The sequence below is a fragment of the Bombyx mori genome, chromosome 19 (genome assembly GCF_030269925.1).
Source record: "Bombyx mori chromosome 19, ASM3026992v2".
NCBI lineage: Eukaryota > Metazoa > Arthropoda > Insecta > Lepidoptera > Bombycidae > Bombyx > Bombyx mori.
In genome coordinates, this window is record NC_085125.1 from 5,942,794 (window position 1) to 5,964,043 (window position 21,250).

Here is a 21,250-nt window from a genome sequence, read left to right on the forward strand (position 1 = left end):
TGTACCCGATTTAAATTTAGAATAGAACTATAATTGTTCTTCAAAGAAGATTTGACATGATATTGATAGCGCTATGTTGTGAAATAGTTGGCTAAATAAATATTAATATAAATACATAGTTAATTTTTTTATGTTTTTTATTTCTTTTTATTGATTTGATGGGTGCACGAGCTCACAGCCCACTTGGTGTTAAGTGGTTACTGGAGCCCATAGACATCTACAACGTAAATGCCGCCAACCACCTTGAGATATGAGGTCTAAGGTCTCAGTATAGTTACAACGGCTGCCCCACCCTTCAAACCGAAACGTATTACTGCTTCACGGCAGAAATAGGCAGGGTGGTGGTACCTACCCGCGCGGACTCACAAGAAGTCCTACCACAAGTAAAAACGTAAGCTTATGTGTATGTACCATTTATTCATAAACGATTATAACGATGAAAGAATAATAGCGCCTGTTATCTAAAACCCCTAAAATTTACATAATTCCTGGTGTTAGGGCGCTTAAGAAGCCAAGTGGTATTTACGACTATTGTGCCTATCCCTACAGAAGCAGTAATACGTACCGCTGAGAAGCTTACAACAATTATCATACAATACGATTTATACCTTATGTTTTAAGGTCAGTCCCTTTGCGTGTAAATGACCTTTGGTAATCAATTAAGACCAGCTCGTTTTTGCAAAGAAAACGAATATCCGAACCCCCGATTACGGCGTTTCAACTTGACACATGAGAAACATTTTTACTTATGGTCTAACCTCTTGTGAGTCCGCATTGGTAGGTACCACCACCCTGCCTGTTTCTGCCGTAAATCAGTAATGCGTTTCGGCTTGAAGGGCGAGGCAGCCGTTGTTACTATAGTGAGACCTTAGAACTTATATCTCAAGATAGATGGCGCATTTACGTTGTAGATGTCTATGGGCTCCAGTAACCACTTCAGGTGGACTGTGAGCTCGTCCACACATCAAAGCAATAAATAAAAAAAACAGAGAAGCAATAGAAATCGTCTAAATACAAAGACACTTCTGCCTACAGTGCACGTAAGTTTGTGCCTGCAACAATAAGCTGAAGTCCGTTACCGGTGATGCGTGGGTAAACTCGTTCCTTACAATGATTGCAGTTCAATAAACCTTAATAGCGTAATGCTTTAAATAAGTTCATTGCCACAGAGAAGTTCAATACTAGTTCAGCGCTACAATTTTGTACGACACTTATTGGAATACGTACGACTGGGATACCTATTCTCAAAATCGTATCGAGTAGCCAGTATCGAGTTCGTATTGGAATACGTACGACTGGGATACCTATTCTCAAAATCGTATCGAGTAGCCAGTATCGAGTTCGTATTGGAATACGTACGACTGGGATACCTATTCTCAAAATCGTATCGAGTAGCCAGTATCGAGTTCGTATTGGAATACGTACGACTGGGATACCTATTCTCAAAATCGTATCGAGTACCCAGTATCGAGTTCGCTGTTCTTCGTCACGGCCATATTTATAGCAATATTCAATTACCGAATGCAAGCATTAAAAAAAAATTTGTGTATACAAACAAAAAAAACATTTAATAACCCATAATTATAAAAGTAATTGAACTACTTATGGGCATAATTAATAAAAGCAAAAATAAGCAATTGTCTAGGTTTTGTGTAGAGTTTTTGATACAGGGGTCCTAGATACATCTGTGCTTAGAAAAGAGTGGGGCTTCGAACTTAGTTGGCAAGTATTGGATGAATTAGGAAAAAAGGGAAATCAGTAAGAATGTTATTGGTTACTTGCGGGTAGACTGTAACGAAGTGACATGAGTATTGTCAGTCTTGATATCCCATAGTTACACTGGAAGGAGTAGGTAACGAAGGTTGGAAACTTTTATACATAATGATCATATGTCTATCCATCTAACTCATTCTGTCGGTGTGTGCGTGTATTATGAACTAAAAAACAAACAGTCTGCTGGTAGGCATAAACATATATTTAAAATGATAAAGTAAAATTAAAATAAATTGATAGAATATAATCTTGGTACACTAAAGAGAAATATGTGACTTTCCTTGCTTTCCCTAATATCACATTATCTTGACCATAAGCTCACATGTGTTTGTTGATATTGCAATTTGGTTTATTGCATGAGCTCTGCTGTTCGTGTGAATCATTTGATTTTTTCCATATTATGTTCATTTAAAAAATCCTCAAACATGAAGAGAGAGAGAGAGAGAGAGAGTACTCTTTATTGTACACCAAATAATAAATAAATAATGCGATACATTAAATACAAAAAAGTACAATTGACGGTATTATCGCTAAGAGCGATCTCTTCCAGACAATCATCAGGTGGCCAAGAGTCATTTGGAAACGAATTACGCGCGGTTCGCTAATCCAGTGAAATATATACATACACATACACATAAACATACATACATATATCATGTAAATATACATACAAATACACAATTTAATATAATAATAATTATTAAAAATTTTGCTTCTTTACACATACATAAATAAGAATAAGCAAGAGAGTGTACTTTACTTAGAAGCTGCATTAGGTTTTCAAGCTGCGTAAAGAATTTGATCTAGTATTAGAAGATTTTCAATATAGTTTATTGATACTTATAAGAATTTAATAAAGTCGAATGCCGTCCGTGTGGAACCCGACTCGGCGCATCCATCAGACCGTTTCAAGTTTTCACTTTAACTTAACCTTTGTGTTTTTTTGTTCATTGCTTAGATGGGTGGACGAGCTCGCAGCCCACCTGGTGTTAAGTGGTTACTGGAGCCCATAGACATCTACAACGTAAATGCGCCACCCATCTTGAGATACAAGTTCTAAGGTCTCAGTATAGTTACATAAATATATAGTTCTTCTACCTCAATGAAAATTATTGATGATAAACTTGCATGTAATTTATTTTGTCTGACACTGCGCCTGTTTTTATCTATAGTATTCCATAAATAGTAAGCAGTATAATGTTATATTTTTATTACGAGTACATCTATCTAATTACTAACAAAAAGGATAATAATTACAAACTTTAAGAACGACTTATATTATGAGCCACTCTGAGGCTTTCTATCACGACTACTTACAAATATTCAAGAGAGCATATTTCTTAGTGAACAATGTACATACATAATTGTTACTCACCATCTAAATATGTTTATCGGTACGAGAGTAGACGAAGTTATAGCCCATCTTGTGTTACGGGAACTTATAGAAATCATAACGCGTATGTCACTAAGCAGCCTAAGATTTGGAGTCGGTGCGATGAATTATCATACCTATTTTGCATAACGGTTGCCTCATTCTTCAAATCGAAATGCAATATTGTTAATGATCTAATGCATTTATTACAGACTAGCGACCCGCCCTCGCTTCGCTTCGGAAACATTAAAACACACATGAAACCAAAAAATAAAAATAAAAAATAAAAATAAAAAAGTAGCCTATGTTCATCAGGGACAATGTCGGCTTCTAATGGAAAAAGAATTTTTCAAATCGGTCCAGTAGTTTGGGAGCCTATTCGAAACAAACAAACAAACAAATCTTTCCTCTTTATAATATTAGTATAGATTTATCGCAGATCTATTGCAATCATCTTTGAAAAATAAATTCAATCCGTTGCTTGGTTGTGTGAGATCAGAAGACACCGGTTCGCATTTTGATAATGTCATAATAATTTTAATTGTACGATGTAAACGATCGGTAGAGTACACAAACAAGTTTCGTTATACAGATTCGAGGTAGGCCGGGCTTGTTTTTAGGGTGCCTTGGTACCGTTATTTCCACCCGTGGCCTGGATCCACGGCGCTAGGCTGTCGTCTGACAGTGCGCAAGCGCCATCAGCGGTGAGCGCACGATCGCTCTACAACCAAACATACCTTTTACGTATAATAACCATTTTAATTGCTTGAAATCGTATTTTCTGATTGTGTTGTATTTGTGGTAATTATTTGAAAAATAATGTCGTGGATTTCGTTGGTGCTTAGTGAGTACACATTCATATACTTTTTCTTTTTTTTTTTAAACTAAACATATTTTTTGTTTTAAGTAACATATTATTCGTAAATTAATAATAATATAGTGTGATATAAAAAAATATATATGGATATGATAAACGATTATTGTATTTCAAATTTAATTACGAAATTTATTCTGTGAATGTAAGCTGTAACAATAAAATAAATTAATACTGTGACAAAATAGTCATTTTTCACTATTAAATTATAAACGGAAAATAGATTATTGCACCAACAAAATATACTACTCTACGTGGAGGAATTTAATGTCCATCTGTCTATCTATCTACCTTAAAGCAGAGACAGATGAGTTGCATAATTATTTATTATATTAATAAAATAAATGAACATAATTTGCTAAATTATTATCAACGTAAATAAAACGGAAATGTTAATGAAAAAAGATGTTTAAAAAAACAATTTTTCGCAATTAAAAGTTTCGCAACTGTTCACTTTTTTCGTTTGAAATTCAAAAATCTGTTTTAAGTCGTCGTAATTTTTTTATCGCAAGAATTAAAACGCCAAATGACATGAAGTAGTAGCAGAAACGGTATTATTTAAAAATACCGAGGTTAAAATAAGTTATGATTTCAGTTTCAGAGATTTTGAAATGGCTTATTTAGTGTAGGTAGAGGTTTTGTTAACGAAACCGCGACACACGGCGTGTTATCACACTTTTGTACTTATCAATACGATGTTGATATCGTATTGTTCGGGCTGGTATCACCTGGTATAAATTCCTGGTATAAATTCTACTGAAAAACCATCATGATCTGTGATTTACAGAATAAAATATCCGTTATAACATGACAAACTTTTTGCGTTCGTCCAATTGTGTGTCTAAATTCGACCAAATTATTAATAGGTGAAAATTTAAGCATATTGGTAGTTAGGGCAACTAAACAAAGAAAAAAGAAAATCGGTCAAAAAAGATAGGAGAAGAGAATAAGGTATTGAACTGTTAATGTTTCAAGATAAAGGTAAAAGCAGTAACAATTCTGTGCTCTGTTACAAGTACTAATGCAATCGAAACATCGATTTTATGTTGGAAGGCGGAAGACTAGCGGAAATATTCGTGATATATCTATGCGCGTCGATAACAATTTCAATAGAGGCCGTGAGATTTCCTGCCCAAAAAAAAAAAAACCAAAACAAATCGTTTTCACGCTTCTTCAATTTCATAATTAACGTGAGCATAAAACGATTTTAATTAAATCAATAAAATCGAACTAATTATAGGTACTGCTGCGTAATACCAATTAGAGATTTAAATTACAGCAAATTACCGTGACCACGCCTAATGGGATCACGATATGATTGTTAGTTTTTAAAATGCCTATTAAGAAGAAAAAAAGCAAAGTATCTGATAAGGACTTCGTTATTTCAGAAAAAACACAAGTAGCAATTTAATGAGGGTTAACTACACTGCCTAACATTATATGCATATGCATATCGACATGTTTATTTACAAGAAACTTACTTTTATTTTTATTTTACTGTCGTCTAAAGAAATCACGTACCTACGGTAACATCAAATATGTTTAGATTCGTAGATAGTAGCACAGAATTGAAAACTATCGAATACAACAAAACTAATATTAAGACAATTAACAAGAAAGTTCATGTTACAGTACGAAGTTCACGTTGTCGAAGTATTTGTTGTTATCGTTATAAATTCCTTTTTTATAGATGCCCAAATAAACCGAAGAATATCCTAGCTTTGGGACTCTTTTTGTGGAATATGTTAAATCTCTGGTGGTAGGACCTCTTGTGAGTCCGCACGGGTAGGTACCACCACCCCGCCTATTTCCGCCGTGAAGCAGTAATGCGTTTCGGTTCGAAGGGTGGGGTAGCCGTTGTAACTATACTGAGACCTTAGAACTTATATCTCGAGGTGGGTGGCGCATTTACGTTGTAGATGTCTATGGGCTCCAGTAACCACTTAACACCAGGTGGGCTGTGAGCTCGTCCATCCATCTAAGCAACAAAAAAAAAACTTCCTAACATGTATAAGTGAAGTTTTACTTTTTATTTAAAGAGGCAACGTGCGATATATATTTTATTTGCTTTAGACTCGTTTCGGTTTTGTTTGGGTAACATTTTATACGCATCCATCAAAAATAGATATTATATTTACGAAAACAGCGATTATAAGAAATTGTGGCCTGTGGGTGTGTGGAGCGCTAGTGAGAGCTTCTCGTTATTACTTTCGCACCCCCACGACTGGATGGCGATGACGTCACGATTCATTATAAGCAGGTTTTTTTTTAATTGCTTAGGTGGGTAGACGATCAAGTAGGTGGAGTGCTTGCCGGAACCACATAGACAACATAAATGCCGCCAAAAATAAAATTGAGCGGAGCACTGTTCTTGTTAGCGTAAATGTTAGCAAGTGGTCTTGGTTTGAGTCTCGTGAGCTCTTCCACTAGCCAGTTAAGTAGGAAAAAACAAAAACCTTCTATTTTCCAATGAATTCCTTGGTTGCCTTTTACGACACCTACGGGAAATGAAATGAAGCAGCAGTTATCATTCCAGGCTATTTCGAAATTGAATTTTTATGTAATTTTCTTTGTATTAGAAAATGCTAGAAATTCGTTGAAAGAAAATTTGCGTCAATATTTCTACTGGAAATAGGAATAGTTGGTGAATTCGTATTAAGCGATGCGGCTGTACCGGTGTTCGAATCCCGCAGCTATTATTTTTCTAATGATATATGTACTTAGCACATGTTCACAAATTACTTCCACGATGAAGAAATAATCATCATAATTAACAGCCTATTTTAGTCCACTGTTGGACATAGGCCTCTCCCAAGGCACATCACACGACGCGATCCTGGTCTTCTCATCTCTATCCACTGCCTGCTATTCTGCGTATATCATCACTCCAACTTGTTAATGGGAAGGAATAATATGAAGGAACAGCATCGTGTTATTAAAAATAAACCCGCAAAAATTATAAATTTCGTAATTTGTGGTCGTAGGACTTCTTGTGAATCCCCACGGATTTATATCTGAGCATTTCATTTTAGTATACATACAACCGAGAATTGTACCTCGTGTCTCAAGGTGGGTTGTGGGGCGTTATTTGCGTAGTGTTGTCTATGAGCCTATGTCCATAATACCATGTGAACTATGAGCTCATTTGCCGGTCAATGACGTTGAGCGACTACCGGTGAACAACATGAAGTTGAAGTTTCAATTGCATTAAAACAACCATTATTCTTGCTTCTCTTAATCCTTAATTATCATTTGAATTAACGGAATCCCCCCAAGTATATGCCATATCATAAATATATTATATTACTGTAACGTTAACACAGGCACATAATATTGAAAACAGCCTGTTTTATTTGATTAAATCAGGCCTCATTATAATCGACGAAATCATATTCAAACATCCTTTTTAATCCCATAAAGGATCTAACGAGAAGTAATTTTACTTTCTGTATAACTCATTCTCTTTCACTTGAAATTTAAAAACAGATCGGAAGGAATATTTTTGCGGATACGTAACAACCATGAATATTACAAAATTAATATTATGATACCATATAACGCATTTCAAAGTGCCGCGTCCATTCATAAAGATGGCTATTAAATTAATAGCTTAAATAAAATCGTGATTCTTGTCGATCAAAGACTGGTATAAAATCAGTTGATAAATTGGTCGAAGCCTCGATATAAAGAGCCCAATTATTTGAAGCCCGATGAGTGGATGTCTTCTTAAATTAAGTATTCGATTCGATGCAAGTTGATCCTCGGAAGGCGGTGACACCAATATCTTTGCCAATGCTCCACAAACCTAATGAGGAGAAAGTGAGCCCATTTACGTATGTTCACGTCGCGAAATCCCGTTCGTGTTAGTCAGGGATTCATGTCCTGAATTCTTAATTTTACCTACAAATATATATAAATGACAAAAAAAGTATTTTTCTTGATTTAATAATATACACACCTACAAATATATATAAATGACAAAAAAATATTTTTGTTGATTTAATAATATACACACCTGCCTTTTTTTATTGCTCTTGTAGGCAGACGAGCATACGGCCTACCTGATGGTGAGTGGTTACCGTCGCCCATGGACTTCAGCAATGCCAGGGGCAGAGCCAAGCCGCTGCCTACCGCTCAATACTCTCCACAAGCCACGTTTGAAGAAGGACATGTCATAGCGATCGGGAAAACACCTTAGATTTAAATTCACTCTACGTAAGCACATAAATCAACAAGAATACATCGGGCATCTAACTTGTTATATATTAATGCTTTTTTAAATGAATATTCTATTTAAAATCTAGCGGACGGTATATATATTTTTTGTATTTTAACTATGAAATTCATTGGTGGCTATAAACATAATAATATCTCTTAGGTTTCCTTGGACTATGGAGTAACGTGCGCTGTGATGTCAACAAATACGAAAAGTATGTATAAAAACACTGAAATTACTTTACACGAACTAGTAAAAAAAATTAATCCATGCTTTGGTTGCTATTGAAAGATTTAATTGAAATAATACATCTGTGCAGTTACACACTCATACGTCTGTTCCCCGAGACTACGAGTCAATTGGAGAACATCACACGCTTTGAAGATGTTGATAATCAAGTAGAAATATTAAAGCAAAGCAGAGGAATTAATGACAGCTTAGATCTTATAGTCCCGCCAAATAAGCTCGACTACGTTCAAAGCTATGCCCAAAACACGAATTTGACTTATGAAATCAAACGAAGAAATTATGGAAGGTAAGATTTAATATAAAGTGTTTGTATACATTTGTATTTATGATTAATCTATTTAAGCATTTCAAAAATTTCAAAGCATTTCGATTCGTTTTTAATAGACATTAAGGGTGATTTTCTAAAATGATAGAAATGGGAGTAAATGACATTTCAGTTGAATACAATCGGTTTCCCGAGCGCTATGACATGTCCTTCTTCAAACGAGGCTTACGGAGAGTACTAAATTGTAGGCAGCGGCTTGGCTCTGCATCTGGCATTGCTGACATCTATGAGCGACAGTAACCACCTACCATCAGGTGGGCCGTATGCTCGTCTGCCTACAGAGGCAAAAATAAATAAATACAACTACGAAATGTTTTGAGAGTTCGAAGCGTGACAGTCGTAAAATTATTTAAGTAAATTTTTTTTTTTAAGTGTCTGGTTATAAGCTCCGGTTGCCACTTAATATTATGGTGGGCCGTGAGCTCGTTTTACCCGTCATAGCAAATAGAAAACCATTGACTATTTATATGATAACGTTATGAAATATACGTACGCAATGATTGAAAAACGTACATATGAGTTGTAGAACATATAGATTAAAATTAAGCGGTAGGCAGCGGCTTGGCTCTGCCCCTGGCATTGCTGAAGTCCATGGGCGACGGTAACCGCTCACCATCAGGTGGGCCGTATGCTAGTGTGCCTACAAGGGCAATAAAAAAAAAAGTGTTTTCAATAGATGTTTGTCGTTTTTCTTTTAGATCTTTTGAGTCACCAGAACGAGTTCCAAGAAGGAGACTACTTCGTGGACTCAACGTTTTCGAATATAACTCGCATGCCGCTGTAAGTTAGAATAGTTTAATGATTTAAATAGTTTAATTAGAATTTCTAACCAAAAAACACAGCTGTTTACTGTTACTTTTAAGATACGTGCAAGTAACTTAAATTGTTATAAAATTAAATTAATATATTAAAGTTTTTTATAAAACAACTCGAATAGATCCAAGACTATTTGGACACAGTGGCAAAAAGACACCCGGATCTCGTTCGTCTCCAAGTCCTGGGTACCAGCTACCAAGGCAGAGTGATGAGGCTCGTGAAAATATCCACCAATCCAAGTGCCGGAAATCCTATTATATTTATTGATGCTGGTAAGCAATTTTATATTTCCATTTGTCACTAAAACTGTTAGTGAATTTGAATTTGAATCAGCAATAAAAATAATGAAAATCAGCAATTACTCATTTTATGGGCTAATCTTAAGTCGATGAAGTTTTTTTTTATATTGGCCAATTAGATAAACAGCTTACTTTGAATAGGTAATCTAACACCATCTCTACCTGATGTGAAGCAATTACAGAATCCCAGAAATACCACATGAATGCTACCGTTCGCTTTGAGACGCAAGATTTGAATTGTATATTATTCAAATAATAGCAGACCTATATCTCAAGTCGGGAAAACTCGCTTCGCGTTAGAAAACACCGGCGCTATCACAACTTATCACCAGGAGTTAAGAGATGAATTAATGACTGAGTTGATCTAGTAAACTCTGGTCCATAGTCTGAAGGACAAGGTCGATCGTTAAAGTTTTTGCCTGCAATTTGAGAGATGAAAGAGTCACTTAATCAGTTATCTCCACGTGTGTAAGCTAAGCTTCCTGTCTAAGATTAAAATCAAATCAAATCATATTTATGCAGTAGAAATATAGAATAGCTAGATGATATTTATGTGTGCCTTTAAGCATGTTAACGAAACATACTATCGTCTGTTTTTAACCGTGGTTCATTTAGGAACGACTTTTCTGTTATTGGGTTGTGGTAATCACTAATGCAGACTCACAAGACACCCTACCACCAGTAACTAGGAAATTATATTTTCTACAGGGATTGATTTTTATTACAAGATGTTGTTCCTTCACAGTGGAACATTCGTTAAGTGCGTATTTCACTAGAAAAATCGGCACAGTCGCATCGTTTGATACGAAAGTACTCGGGGGACTTCAGAATAGTGTAACAGAAGTAGATTTATATATTTTAAAATCCTGAAGTCTTATTTGATGATCTTAATGTAAAAAAACAATTGACTAAAACAGGTATTCACGCCAGAGAATGGGTTGCACCCGCTATGGCATTGTACGTCATTCATCGACTGATCAATGATCCTGAAGCAAAAAACGACTTGAATGGTGTTGATTGGTACATCCTGCCAGTTGTAAATCCTGATGGATATGAATACACAAGAAACAGTAGAAACGTAAGTTTTGAATCAAATTATTATATTTAAAAATTCTTATTATTTGAAACAGTAAAAATGGTTAAATATCAATAATCTTACAACTTAAAATCGGCTCCGTAACCATTTTTTATTTTACTTAAATTCAACTATAACTAGAAATTGATTACAAGGAAGTTTCCGTGATGCAAAATCGGTAATTATAAATGTCTTTAAAGTACTCTAATGCATCACATAATTTTGAATTTCGTGGAACAATATTGAACTAAAGCATATTTAATTCAATCTCAGAATCGTTTGTGGCGTAAAACAAGATCGAAACATGCCAACTGCTATGGCGTGGACGGTAACCGCAACTACGGCTTCAAATGGGCGGTCAGTGGAGTCTCCTACAACCCGTGCAACAAGGAAACTTACGCCGGCCCCGAACCCTTCTCAGAGCCTGAAACGCAAATAGTCAGAAACATTATGATGGAGAACGCTAAACGGATGAAGCTCTACGTCTCCATTCACTCTTACGGTCAGTACCTGGTTTACCCCTGGGGTTATACAGGAGATTTTTTACCGAAAGAGTGGAAGAAGCTTGACAGCTTAGCCAGAGCCGTCTCAGACGCTATTCAGCGGGTCGGAGGGCAACCCTTCAAAGTAATGAGCGCTGGTAAATGGTACCCGGCTGCAGGAGGAAGCGACGACTTTGCATTTGGAGCTGTCGGAGTTCCTTACTCCTACACAATGGAATTGACCGACGGCTATGAATTCGTATACCCTGAACCGCTGCTGAGAAAGGTTCTGCCTCAATTTTATGAAGGTTTCAGAGTAATGGGAAATCAAATCAGGAAAGAGTTTAGTAACATCAGGAATAGAAGATTCGCGGTGTATCGTTTTTGAAGACTGAATCTCCAAGTATGTGGCTCGCGAAATAAATAAAACACTGAATATAAAATGTCGTTTTATTTATTTGATTTACTGCCTATACTGGAATTTTAAATTGTTTTCTATGATTGTGTAGTTATATGTATATTTTTTTCAATATGCAGTTATTGAATACGATACAATTCGCTGTGTATTTACGAGTTGCAAGTAAGTCAAATTTGTTTTTTTAGTATAATAGATAGTAAATAATAATGTAGGTAATAATATAATAGTTGAAAATCTATACAAAACAAATAATTTAAGCCCGACAGTAAACCGTTGTGATTTTAATTGGTCATGCGAGGTAATGGTCATTACACAAATAACCAGTTACACAATTACTGCATTTAATCATCTAAGACTTCACGGACAGTAGGATATTACTCAAAAATCATTATGTTGTATAGTTGAAATAATTGTCTAAATGTTTGAGTTATTATATATTGTTAATACAAAAAACTAAAAGCTATTTTTAGTATCGTATCGTAAATAATAACTATTTCTTTCAAGGTTATTTTATAACGACAACCCTGGCTGGTGATTGTGGGTAAGAATCCACTCTTCATGAACGAGTGTTGGCTGAACAGATTATATTGACTTAAAACGTACGTATGTTCTAGATGTAAAACAATGCGGAGCTGTTACAAGAAAATGTTAGATCAATTATTGGACGGCGATGAAGCTTCGTGTATTGAAGATGCTTCGATAGGTTCTAGCGCGGTAAGAGAATGTTAATTCGACATGAGCAAGAGGTACATTTACGGTCAAATCAGGCAAAGAGAAAAACATAAGCATTTCTTTGTTAACTGTGTTTTTCAAACGAGTTTTTTTTTATGCTTAGATGGGTGGACGAGCTCACAGCCCACTTGGTGTTAAGTGGTTACTGCAGCCCATGGACATCTACAACGTAAATGCGCCACCCACCTTGAGATATAAGTTCTAAGATCTCAGTATAGTTACAACGGCTGCCCTACCCTTCAAACCGAAACGCATTACTTCTACACGGCAGAAATATGCAGGGCTCTGGTACCTACCCGCGCGGACTCACAAAAGGTCCTACCACCAGTATTGACTTTTCGACCGCCAAGTTAGCTCTGAAATCAAATTATAAAATATCCTTTCATTATCTTCATTGATTCTTGACGCATCTTACAGGTTACAGTATTTCTTAAAGCTCTCAACAATTTTTGCGGTGAAGTTATAAATGTAACTAGCGATCACACAACCTTTGAAGTTAGAAATTTATACGAGGTAAGTGTTAAAAATTAATTATAAAAATACATATTTTATTGTATTTGGTGTTCAATAACATTTTAGATATCAAATATTAAGAGTAGGTTTTTCTTAAATGTCTTAATTTTATTACTTGTAATACGAGAATCATTATATCGGAGGGAATAATTAAATGTTTGTAAATTTGATTTTATTTTAATTTAATTTTATTTTATGCAACTCGATGTAATAATCTGACGTTACCTATACGAGTAATTTGTCGCTACATTACTATTCTACATTACTATACATCTATCTGCACTAAAACTATTTATTCTATTCTATTATTTATGTATTTAATTAAATTAAATTGATGGCTCGATTCTGTTTGACTAATGTATGGCATTACTTATATGTTGCGGAAGAAGTTGAATTTATATCCATTAACAATTCCGTTTTACTAATCAACATTCAATCCCCATTCAGAAATCTCAACTCAAGATATTGAAGATGACATTTACATGTTGTTCGCATTCACTCGACATAAATACTAATAAAATGTCATTCACTTTCTCAGAATAATATTTCAGGTTGTAATAAACAAAGAAGTAGAAAAAGCAAAAGAAGATTTAAAGCCAGTCATAATCATAGATGCTGGCCAGCAGGGAGGCAAAGAATCTGTGATGTTGGCTTTGTATGTTATTGAACAGCTAGTCGCTTGTAATGATAACAGTGAAATGATCGAGAAAGTCAAATGGGTTGTACTTCCGAGTACCAACCCTGATGGAATGGAATTTGCGAGATATGTTAGTTCACATATAAAATAAAAAGTAATGAAATACTTATACGGAACCCAAAAATTCAATTTACTTAAATTTCACACTATTTTATTGATTTTGCAGTTGATGCCTTATTGGAAAAAGAATCTGAAGCCGTTAGACGACGGTCCTAGATTGGGCGTGGATATAAGCCGGAATTTCGATAAGGAATGGAATTCATGTCCCGAAGTGGAGAACAAATTTTCTCAAATATACCCCGGTGCAGCGGCAGCTTCCGAAAATGAAACGATATTCATACAAAATGCTCTGAAGAAATATCAAAAAAATGCAAAAATATATTTGTCCATAAGACGAGATGGCCATTCTATAGCATATCCCTATGGCTACTCAAAAACTGCACCATCAAACGAAGCTAAGCTTAAGCGAGTGGCGAGTGAAATCGCTACAAGAGTAAATCAAAAAACTAATGGAATATATTTATTTGTGAATACAAGTATTTATGAGCTTGAAGGAAAACAGTATTGTGGTCATAGTGTGGACTACGCAAACGACCTAGGAATACCCTTATGTTTCGAAATGCGTGTGTTTCTGGAGAACAATAACAAAATTATTTCCAAGTTTCACAAAATGCCGCGGGGTTTTGAAGCTTCACTCCGAAATGGATATTTCAGTGGAATAAGGGAATTGTACAACGTCATTGTAAATCAGAAAAAATATCCGAAAATGTTCGATTAAACTAAATTACTAATGAAATAAAAATACATTTTCAATGTAATTTATAATTACGGCTTTGTACGGTTGCCGAGTAAAATATTTTGACAAATTCAATTTTTCCTACAGATGTTGTCTGGTACTTACAGCGAACGATAAGCTCTCTGATAATGGACATGAAATTTTCAATTAGGTCAAGAGAGGTTTCCACCGGGTTCCGCATCTATTAAGATACAATATTTATTTAGTACATAATGGTGTATCTACATTGGAGGAGTCACTTTTCCACTTTTCGGTAGGATGTCGGTCATGCGCGATAGTCCTCCTGAAACGCGCCTGCGCTAGGGGTGGGGCCCGAGGCTGTACAGCCCGCTATCATTCTGTACTCGGCCGCGGCGGCAGAAGGGCGCCTTCATCCAGCGCCTCTTCCGAACCCTCCACTTCCGATGTCACAACTTGTAACTTGGACTCTGCCGCTGCTCGCGATAAAATATATTCGTTTCTTAGTTTCATGTTTCGTTTACAGTTATTTATGGTTATTCTTTTATTTTGTAGTGAGTACGAATTTTTGTACTTATTTTTGAAAGCGATGTTTTTTTTTTTCATCTTCATAATAATTTCTATTTCGTTTTCTTACTTAATTTTGTGTATTTAAACAAAATCTGCTGCTGCTGCTACTTCATCCACTATTGAAGCTGCGCCATCAAAGGTACGTACACTATCTAAAATAATTTATAGGGAAATAGTTAGATCCTTTTTTGTAGAAAAAATATTTAGTAGAATTTTTGTAAGAAATAGCTAAGTGTCGATGGGCGGAAGGCGGTCCCGTCGGCAACAGGTTGGAGGCGAACGTCGGGCGGCGAAGTCGGAAATGGAACCATCACCCGCCTGCCGAGCTCCGCAATTCTATTAACAGCTAATAAACACCTCAGATAGCAGCCTTTTGCACTAATTAGTAACGAGGGATTTACTGTATTAAATTTCTCGCCGACTCCCGTAATTTTCGTTGAGGGAAATTCATTTCTGCAATTTTAACCGTCATAAAAAAATTGCAAACAGTAGACGTTTAATTTTATAATATTCGATAAAAATCCCTTTATTATATAAAAAAGCGTAAAATTAATATTTAGATGATTGCAGCGTTGTTTGTAAAAATCCTGTTTTAAAAGGCTACAGATGATTTTTTGTACACTACTATTCCCATGAAATTCAAGATGTAAATGGAACAGAATAATAAAATATAGATCAAAATGCAATTAGAGAAATAGTACTATGTATTATAGGTAAAAAAGATTGTAAGAATAAAATCTTGTCTTGAGGTATTAATGAATTAATGCTTAATTTATTTAAAATTGCAATTAATAATCTATCGCTATTTTCTATCATCCAATATGGTTTTTCCATATATTTTTACATTAAAGCAAAAAATATATGGCTATAACACTGAAATCAACGCCCCAAATTAAACGGTATGAATTGAAGAAATGAAGTTGAATTAATAAAGATAAAGTTTTAAGTTATTTCAATCACATTGGTTAATTTAATCTCGGGCATCGAATTAATACTTCTAGGCTTTTAAGGGTTTTAAGGCGTCTCTCAAATTGTTATGTCCCCATAGCGGGATGTGTCCCTAACCTGCGGTAAACGGGATAAGCACTTCGACAAGTTTGGAGTGCCGATAAGAACTGTGTATCGATCGCTCTCATTAGCAGTCCGGTCGCGTATCGCACTACGATAACAGCTATGCGGGTGCTTATAGCCCACATGTCACAGGTTCCAACTTTTACTAACTTCTTATATGAAATACGAAATTCGTTCGTGTTATTGACTCGTGTTTTTTCTTTCTCTTATATCGCCAAATGACTATAAAACTAAAAATTTAGATATCGGCGTGGATTCATGATTAAAAAAAAATTGTCCGTAATAAAGCGAATGGGTAAAAAGACAAAGGTATTTCATTTTCTGTTCAGATAGATATTTTTATTGCTTTCAATCTATCTTTCTGATAAGCTAGAGGCTAAAATATTTTAACACAGGGTTCCTAATCAGATGAAAATGCGCGAAAATGCGGAGTATGAAGAAAAATATTTTGTATTTTAATTCATTACAAGGACCCAGCTTCTTTTTTGACAAAACCTACGTTTATCTACGGAGTTAAGTCCAATCAAATTATGGAGATAGAAATGAAACGGTATTTCGAAAATAATGTATCGTACGCTCTGCCACTCCTATTGTCAACGACTTGGAACGGTTGAGCTTGAAAAGTGGCACCATTTTGTATAGTATTTACTGCATTCTTTATACAGGAGACTGTTCGCATGAGCTGCCTGGTTTGATAAAAGTTTCAGGGTTTTCCGTCGCGAATCTTTCCGTCGGGTGATCGTTTTTTGTCCTAATGTGTGCTTAGTGTGTTTGTGGGATTTTTTTCTCCTTTATATCTACCGAAATAATAAATTTCACGAATTTCCTTTAGAAAACGTTCATTTGGATAATTTTCCACGCGCTTAATACTTTCGATGCTGCTCCGATATGTTAATTTACTGTGAAGCGATTACCTATTTTTTTATTATTAATGATAAATAAACTATTAATGTTTCTAAGATTGTTGTTTTGTTTTTTTTAAAGCCTTAAATAATTTTGTATTTATTGAGTATTTCCTTCGGTATTCGCGAGCTGTTAAATTACTAACACGATTTAATTTCGCATTTTTTACTGATGTGTGATGTGACCACAAAAACCGCAAAGTATTTAAAATTTCGGAAATAATCACAAGATAAATGTAGTCGCAAAAAAAACGAGATTAAGTAAAATAAATGTAGTTTAATTCGGTAATAAAAAAAAATTCAATTTTTTTTAATGTGCGTCTTTTGCAATATAAATTTTCTCATTACAAACCTGAGCTTTTAGGACATGAAGTTTCTGGATTGCAATCACGATCATTCTATTTCCAGCTAGTGGTACCCTGCGGTATTCACTGCGTTGTATATCTAGTATTCGGTAGGCAGCGGCTTGGCTCTGCCCCTGGCATTGCTGAAGTCCATGGGCAACGGTAACCACTCACCATCAGGTGGGCCGTATGCTCGTCTGCCCACAAGGGCAATAAAAAAAAAAAAAACGATTCTCTAAAAAATACCTATATGAATGAGGTAATAGTAATGGTAATAATAATGAAGTAAACTTTCTTTTCGCTTAAATATCTGTAGTAGAAGGTAGACGGTCTGACGAGTGTCCTTATGTTAATCGATTATCGGAACATAACACGACATAAAAGCTGCATCCGCCTCTAGACATAATAGATCATTCCGATAGAGGCACCCGTCACGCGCGGACGTGCTCATCGACCACTCGATCGCCCGGCCTTTGTTCGCCCGGCTTTTGTTAGCCCGGCCATTGTTCGCGCGGCCTGTGTTCGTGGTACATCTGCCGACCAAGTGTTTTTCCTGGAAGTTTTTATTTGTTTGGTTTCCTTTTGTTATTTCTGTGTTCGTGGTACATCTGCCGACAAACTGTCTTCCTGGAAGTGTTTAATTGTGTTTAATTGTTTTGTTTCTTTTTGTTATTTCCGTTTTGTTGTGATTTTTCTTTGTCCTGCAGTAATCGTGCCGCATCGCCACCTGTGTTCAATAGAACCGCTCAGGTCCGAGAAGTTGGGGCCTCGCCGCAAGGCGAGTGTTTTCTAAGACCCAGGGTAGCCCCACCTGGGCACGTAGACATCATGGACGCTGTATTTGCGGAATTTCTCCGGCTTCGCTACCCAAAGCTCACTTCCGAGTTTCAAGCCTTCAAGGCCGATCACACTGCGAGCCCTCTCGTGGACTCCACCGAGCTCGCTGCTCCTGCGTCGCCTGTACCTGCGTGCAAAGCTTCTGCATCGAGCACCGCAGCCTCCGTCGTGCCTGCCGTTCCCGCGTCGCCTATACTGGCGAGTAAAACTGCTGCGTCGTCCGCCGTGGTCACCGTTCCAGCAGCGCGATCATCCGCGGCCTCCGTCGCGCCGTCCAAAACACCTACTCGTAGGTCACCTGCGCCCGCCTCCTCGTCCTCCGACTCTGACTCGGAGATGGAGGTCGACCTCGCTCCCGCCTCATCGACGGATGGATTCACCCTAGTGCAAAAGGGTAAGAAGCGTGCCGCGGAGTCTCGAGCTCCCGCGGCCGCTAAAATTAGCAAAGCCGCGAACGCGTCGCGCCCCCGCCCTCAGACTCCCGTTGCGCCTCCAGCCCGTGCCACTCCGTCGCCGCGTCCGGTGGCACAAAATAAAGCCCAGACCCCTCCCCCGGTAATCCTTCAAGAGAAGGCAGCTTGGGAACGAGTTTCCCTGGCCCTTAAGGCCAAAAATATCAATTTTACGAATGCCCGTAACCTCGCGAACGGCATTCAAATTAAGGTTCGAACATCCGACGACCATAGGGCCCTCTCTTCTTACCTCCGTAAGGAGCGTATAAGTTTCCACACATATACGCTCCAGGAGGAGCGCGAACTCCGTGCCGTTATACGTGGCATCCCTAAAGAGTTGGATGCCGAGCTCGTCAAGGCCGACCTTCTCGAACAAGGCCTACCGGTTAACTCCGTACACCGCATGCACACAGGCCGCGGAAGGGAGCCATATAATATGGTTCTCGTCGCCCTCCAGCCTACCCCCGAGGGTAAGCAAATATTCAACATCCGAACGGTCTGTAGCCTTTCCGGAATCGCAGTCGAAACCCCACACAAGAAAGGCACACCTAGCCAGTGCCATAACTGCCAATTATACGGGCATTCTTCCCGTAACTGTCACGCGCGCTCCCGATGCGTCAAGTGCTTAGGCGATCACGCCACGGCCCTATGCACTCGCGATCAAAAAACCGCGACAGAACCGCCTAGCTGCGTCCTGTGTCGAACACAGGGTCACCCCGCAAATTATCGCGGATGCCCCCGAGCCCCGAAAATAAATCGCCGCGTCGCCCGCCAAAACCGCCTCCGAGCTTCCGGCCCAGACATCAAAGCCTCGGCACCCTCTGTGTCGCAGGCTAAGCCAGCGTTCGTTCCGGCACCGGTGCCCAGTGTCTCGGCCTGGGCGAAACCGCTGCCGTACATGAACACGGCTACAACTCCCTCCTCCGCGATTCGTCCCGCCCCCGCGACTCGTCCCTCTCCCGCGACTTGCCCTCCGACCGCGTCCGACAATCTCGCTTTAGCGATCGACTTCTTTCAGTCGATCAACTTTGAGCGCGTTAACGCTTTGGGCGACGCCATTCGCTCTGCCTCCACTGCACAACACTTTATCGCCGTTGTGCAAGAATACGCCGACGTATACGCGTCATTAAATACGTACGTCCTCCCCTCACTCCGCCGGTAATCAATGGCGTATATAAGTAGAATAAAGCCCCTATCCGTAACGATAGGATTTTTTAACGCTTACGGTCTCGCAAATCAGCGTGATCAGGTTTCTGACTTTTTGCGTGACCATCAAATTGATATCTTTTTAGTGCAGGAGACCCTACTTAAGCCCGCGCGCCGTGACCCTAAAATCGCCAACTATAACATGGTCAGGAACGACAGGCTCTCTGCTCGTGGTGGTGGTACCGTCATTTACTATAGAAGAGCCCTGCATTGCGTCCCACTCGATCCTCCCGCGCTCGCTAATATCGAAGCATCAGTGTGCCGAATCTCACTGACGGGACACGCGCCGATCGTTATCGCGTCCGTTTATCTTCCACCGGATAAGATCGTTCTAAGCAGTGATATCGAGGCGCTGCTCGGCATGGGGAGCTCTGTCATTCTGGCGGGCGACCTAAATTGTAAACACATTAGGTGGAACTCACACACCACAACCCCGAATGGCAGGCGGCTTGACGCGTTAGTCGATAATCTCGCCTTCGATATCGTCGCTCCGCTAATCCCGACTCACTACCCGCTAAATATCGCGCATCGCCCGGATATACTCGACATAGCGTTATTAAAAAACGTAACTCTGCGCTTACACTCGATCGAAGTAGTTTCAGAGTTAGATTCAGACCACCGTCCCGTCGTTATGAAGCTCGGTCGCGCTCCCGATTCCGTTCCCGTCACGAGGACTGTGGTGGATTGGCACACGCTGGGCATCAGCCTGGCTGAATCTGATCCACCATCGCTACCGTTTAGCCCGGACTCTACCCCGTCTCCTCAGGATACCGCTGAAGCCATAGACATCTTAACGTCACACATCACCTCGACATTAGATAGGTCATCGAAACAAGTTGTAGCGGAGGACTTCCTTCACCGCTTCAAATTGTCCGACGATATTAGGGAACTCCTTAGAGCTAAGAACGCCTCGATACGCGCCTACGACAGGTATCCTACCGCGGAAAATCGTATTCGAATGCGTGCCCTACAACGCGACGTAAAGTCTCGCATCGCCGAAGTCCGAGATGCCAGATGGTCTGATTTCTTAGAAGGACTCGCGCCCTCCCAAAGGTCTTACTACCGCTTAGCTCGTACTCTCAAATCGGATACGGTAGTAACTATGCCCCCCCTCGTAGGCCCCTCAGGCCGACTCACGGCGTTCGATGATGACGAAAAAGCAGAGCTGCTAGCCGATACATTGCAAACCCAGTGCACGCCCAGCACTCAATCCGTGGACCCTGTGCATGTAGAATTAGTAGACAGTGAGGTAGAACGCAGAGCCTCCTTGCCA

The 21,250-nt window shown here is 38.4% G+C and overlaps 2 protein-coding genes across 3 annotated transcripts; both read left to right on the forward strand.

The window, feature by feature from the left end:
- The first annotated feature begins 3,861 nt into the window (after positions 1-3,861).
- Positions 3,862-11,924, forward strand: LOC100301505 (carboxypeptidase B-like). Its single transcript, NM_001160201.1, is given in 7 exon segments — positions 3,862-3,989; positions 8,398-8,449; positions 8,555-8,770; positions 9,508-9,589; positions 9,747-9,897; positions 10,842-11,002; positions 11,273-11,924. Coding segments are annotated over 7 exon segments (1,284 nt in total). The 5' UTR covers positions 3,862-3,964; the 3' UTR covers positions 11,870-11,924.
- Positions 11,925-12,544: 620 nt separating this feature from the next.
- Positions 12,545-14,619, forward strand: LOC101744436 (carboxypeptidase B1). 2 transcript variants are annotated; one of them, XM_021352761.3, is made up of 4 exons: positions 12,545-12,613; positions 13,049-13,144; positions 13,696-13,911; positions 14,008-14,619. In XM_021352761.3, exons 1-4 carry the CDS (start codon positions 12,545-12,547, stop codon positions 14,617-14,619), a joined length of 993 nt encoding a protein of 330 aa, XP_021208436.2. The 2 variants fall into 2 exon arrangements, with proteins under 2 accessions (XP_021208436.2, XP_062529983.1); XM_062673999.1 differs by lacking the exon at positions 13,049-13,144.
- The last annotated feature ends 6,631 nt before the right edge of the window (positions 14,620-21,250 follow it).

Bases quoted from the DNA above. Each gene is read 5' to 3' on its own strand.
- LOC101744436 (XM_021352761.3), top strand. From the start codon at position 12,545: ATGTTAGATCAATTATTGGACGGCGATGAAGCTTCGTGTATTGAAGAT. The intron at 12,614-13,048 runs GTAAGAGAATGT...CGCATCTTACAG, and splicing joins CTTCGATAGGTTCTAGCGCG to GTTACAGTATTTCTTAAAGC. The intron at 13,912-14,007 runs GTTAGTTCACAT...TTGATTTTGCAG, and splicing joins GAATGGAATTTGCGAGATAT to TTGATGCCTTATTGGAAAAA.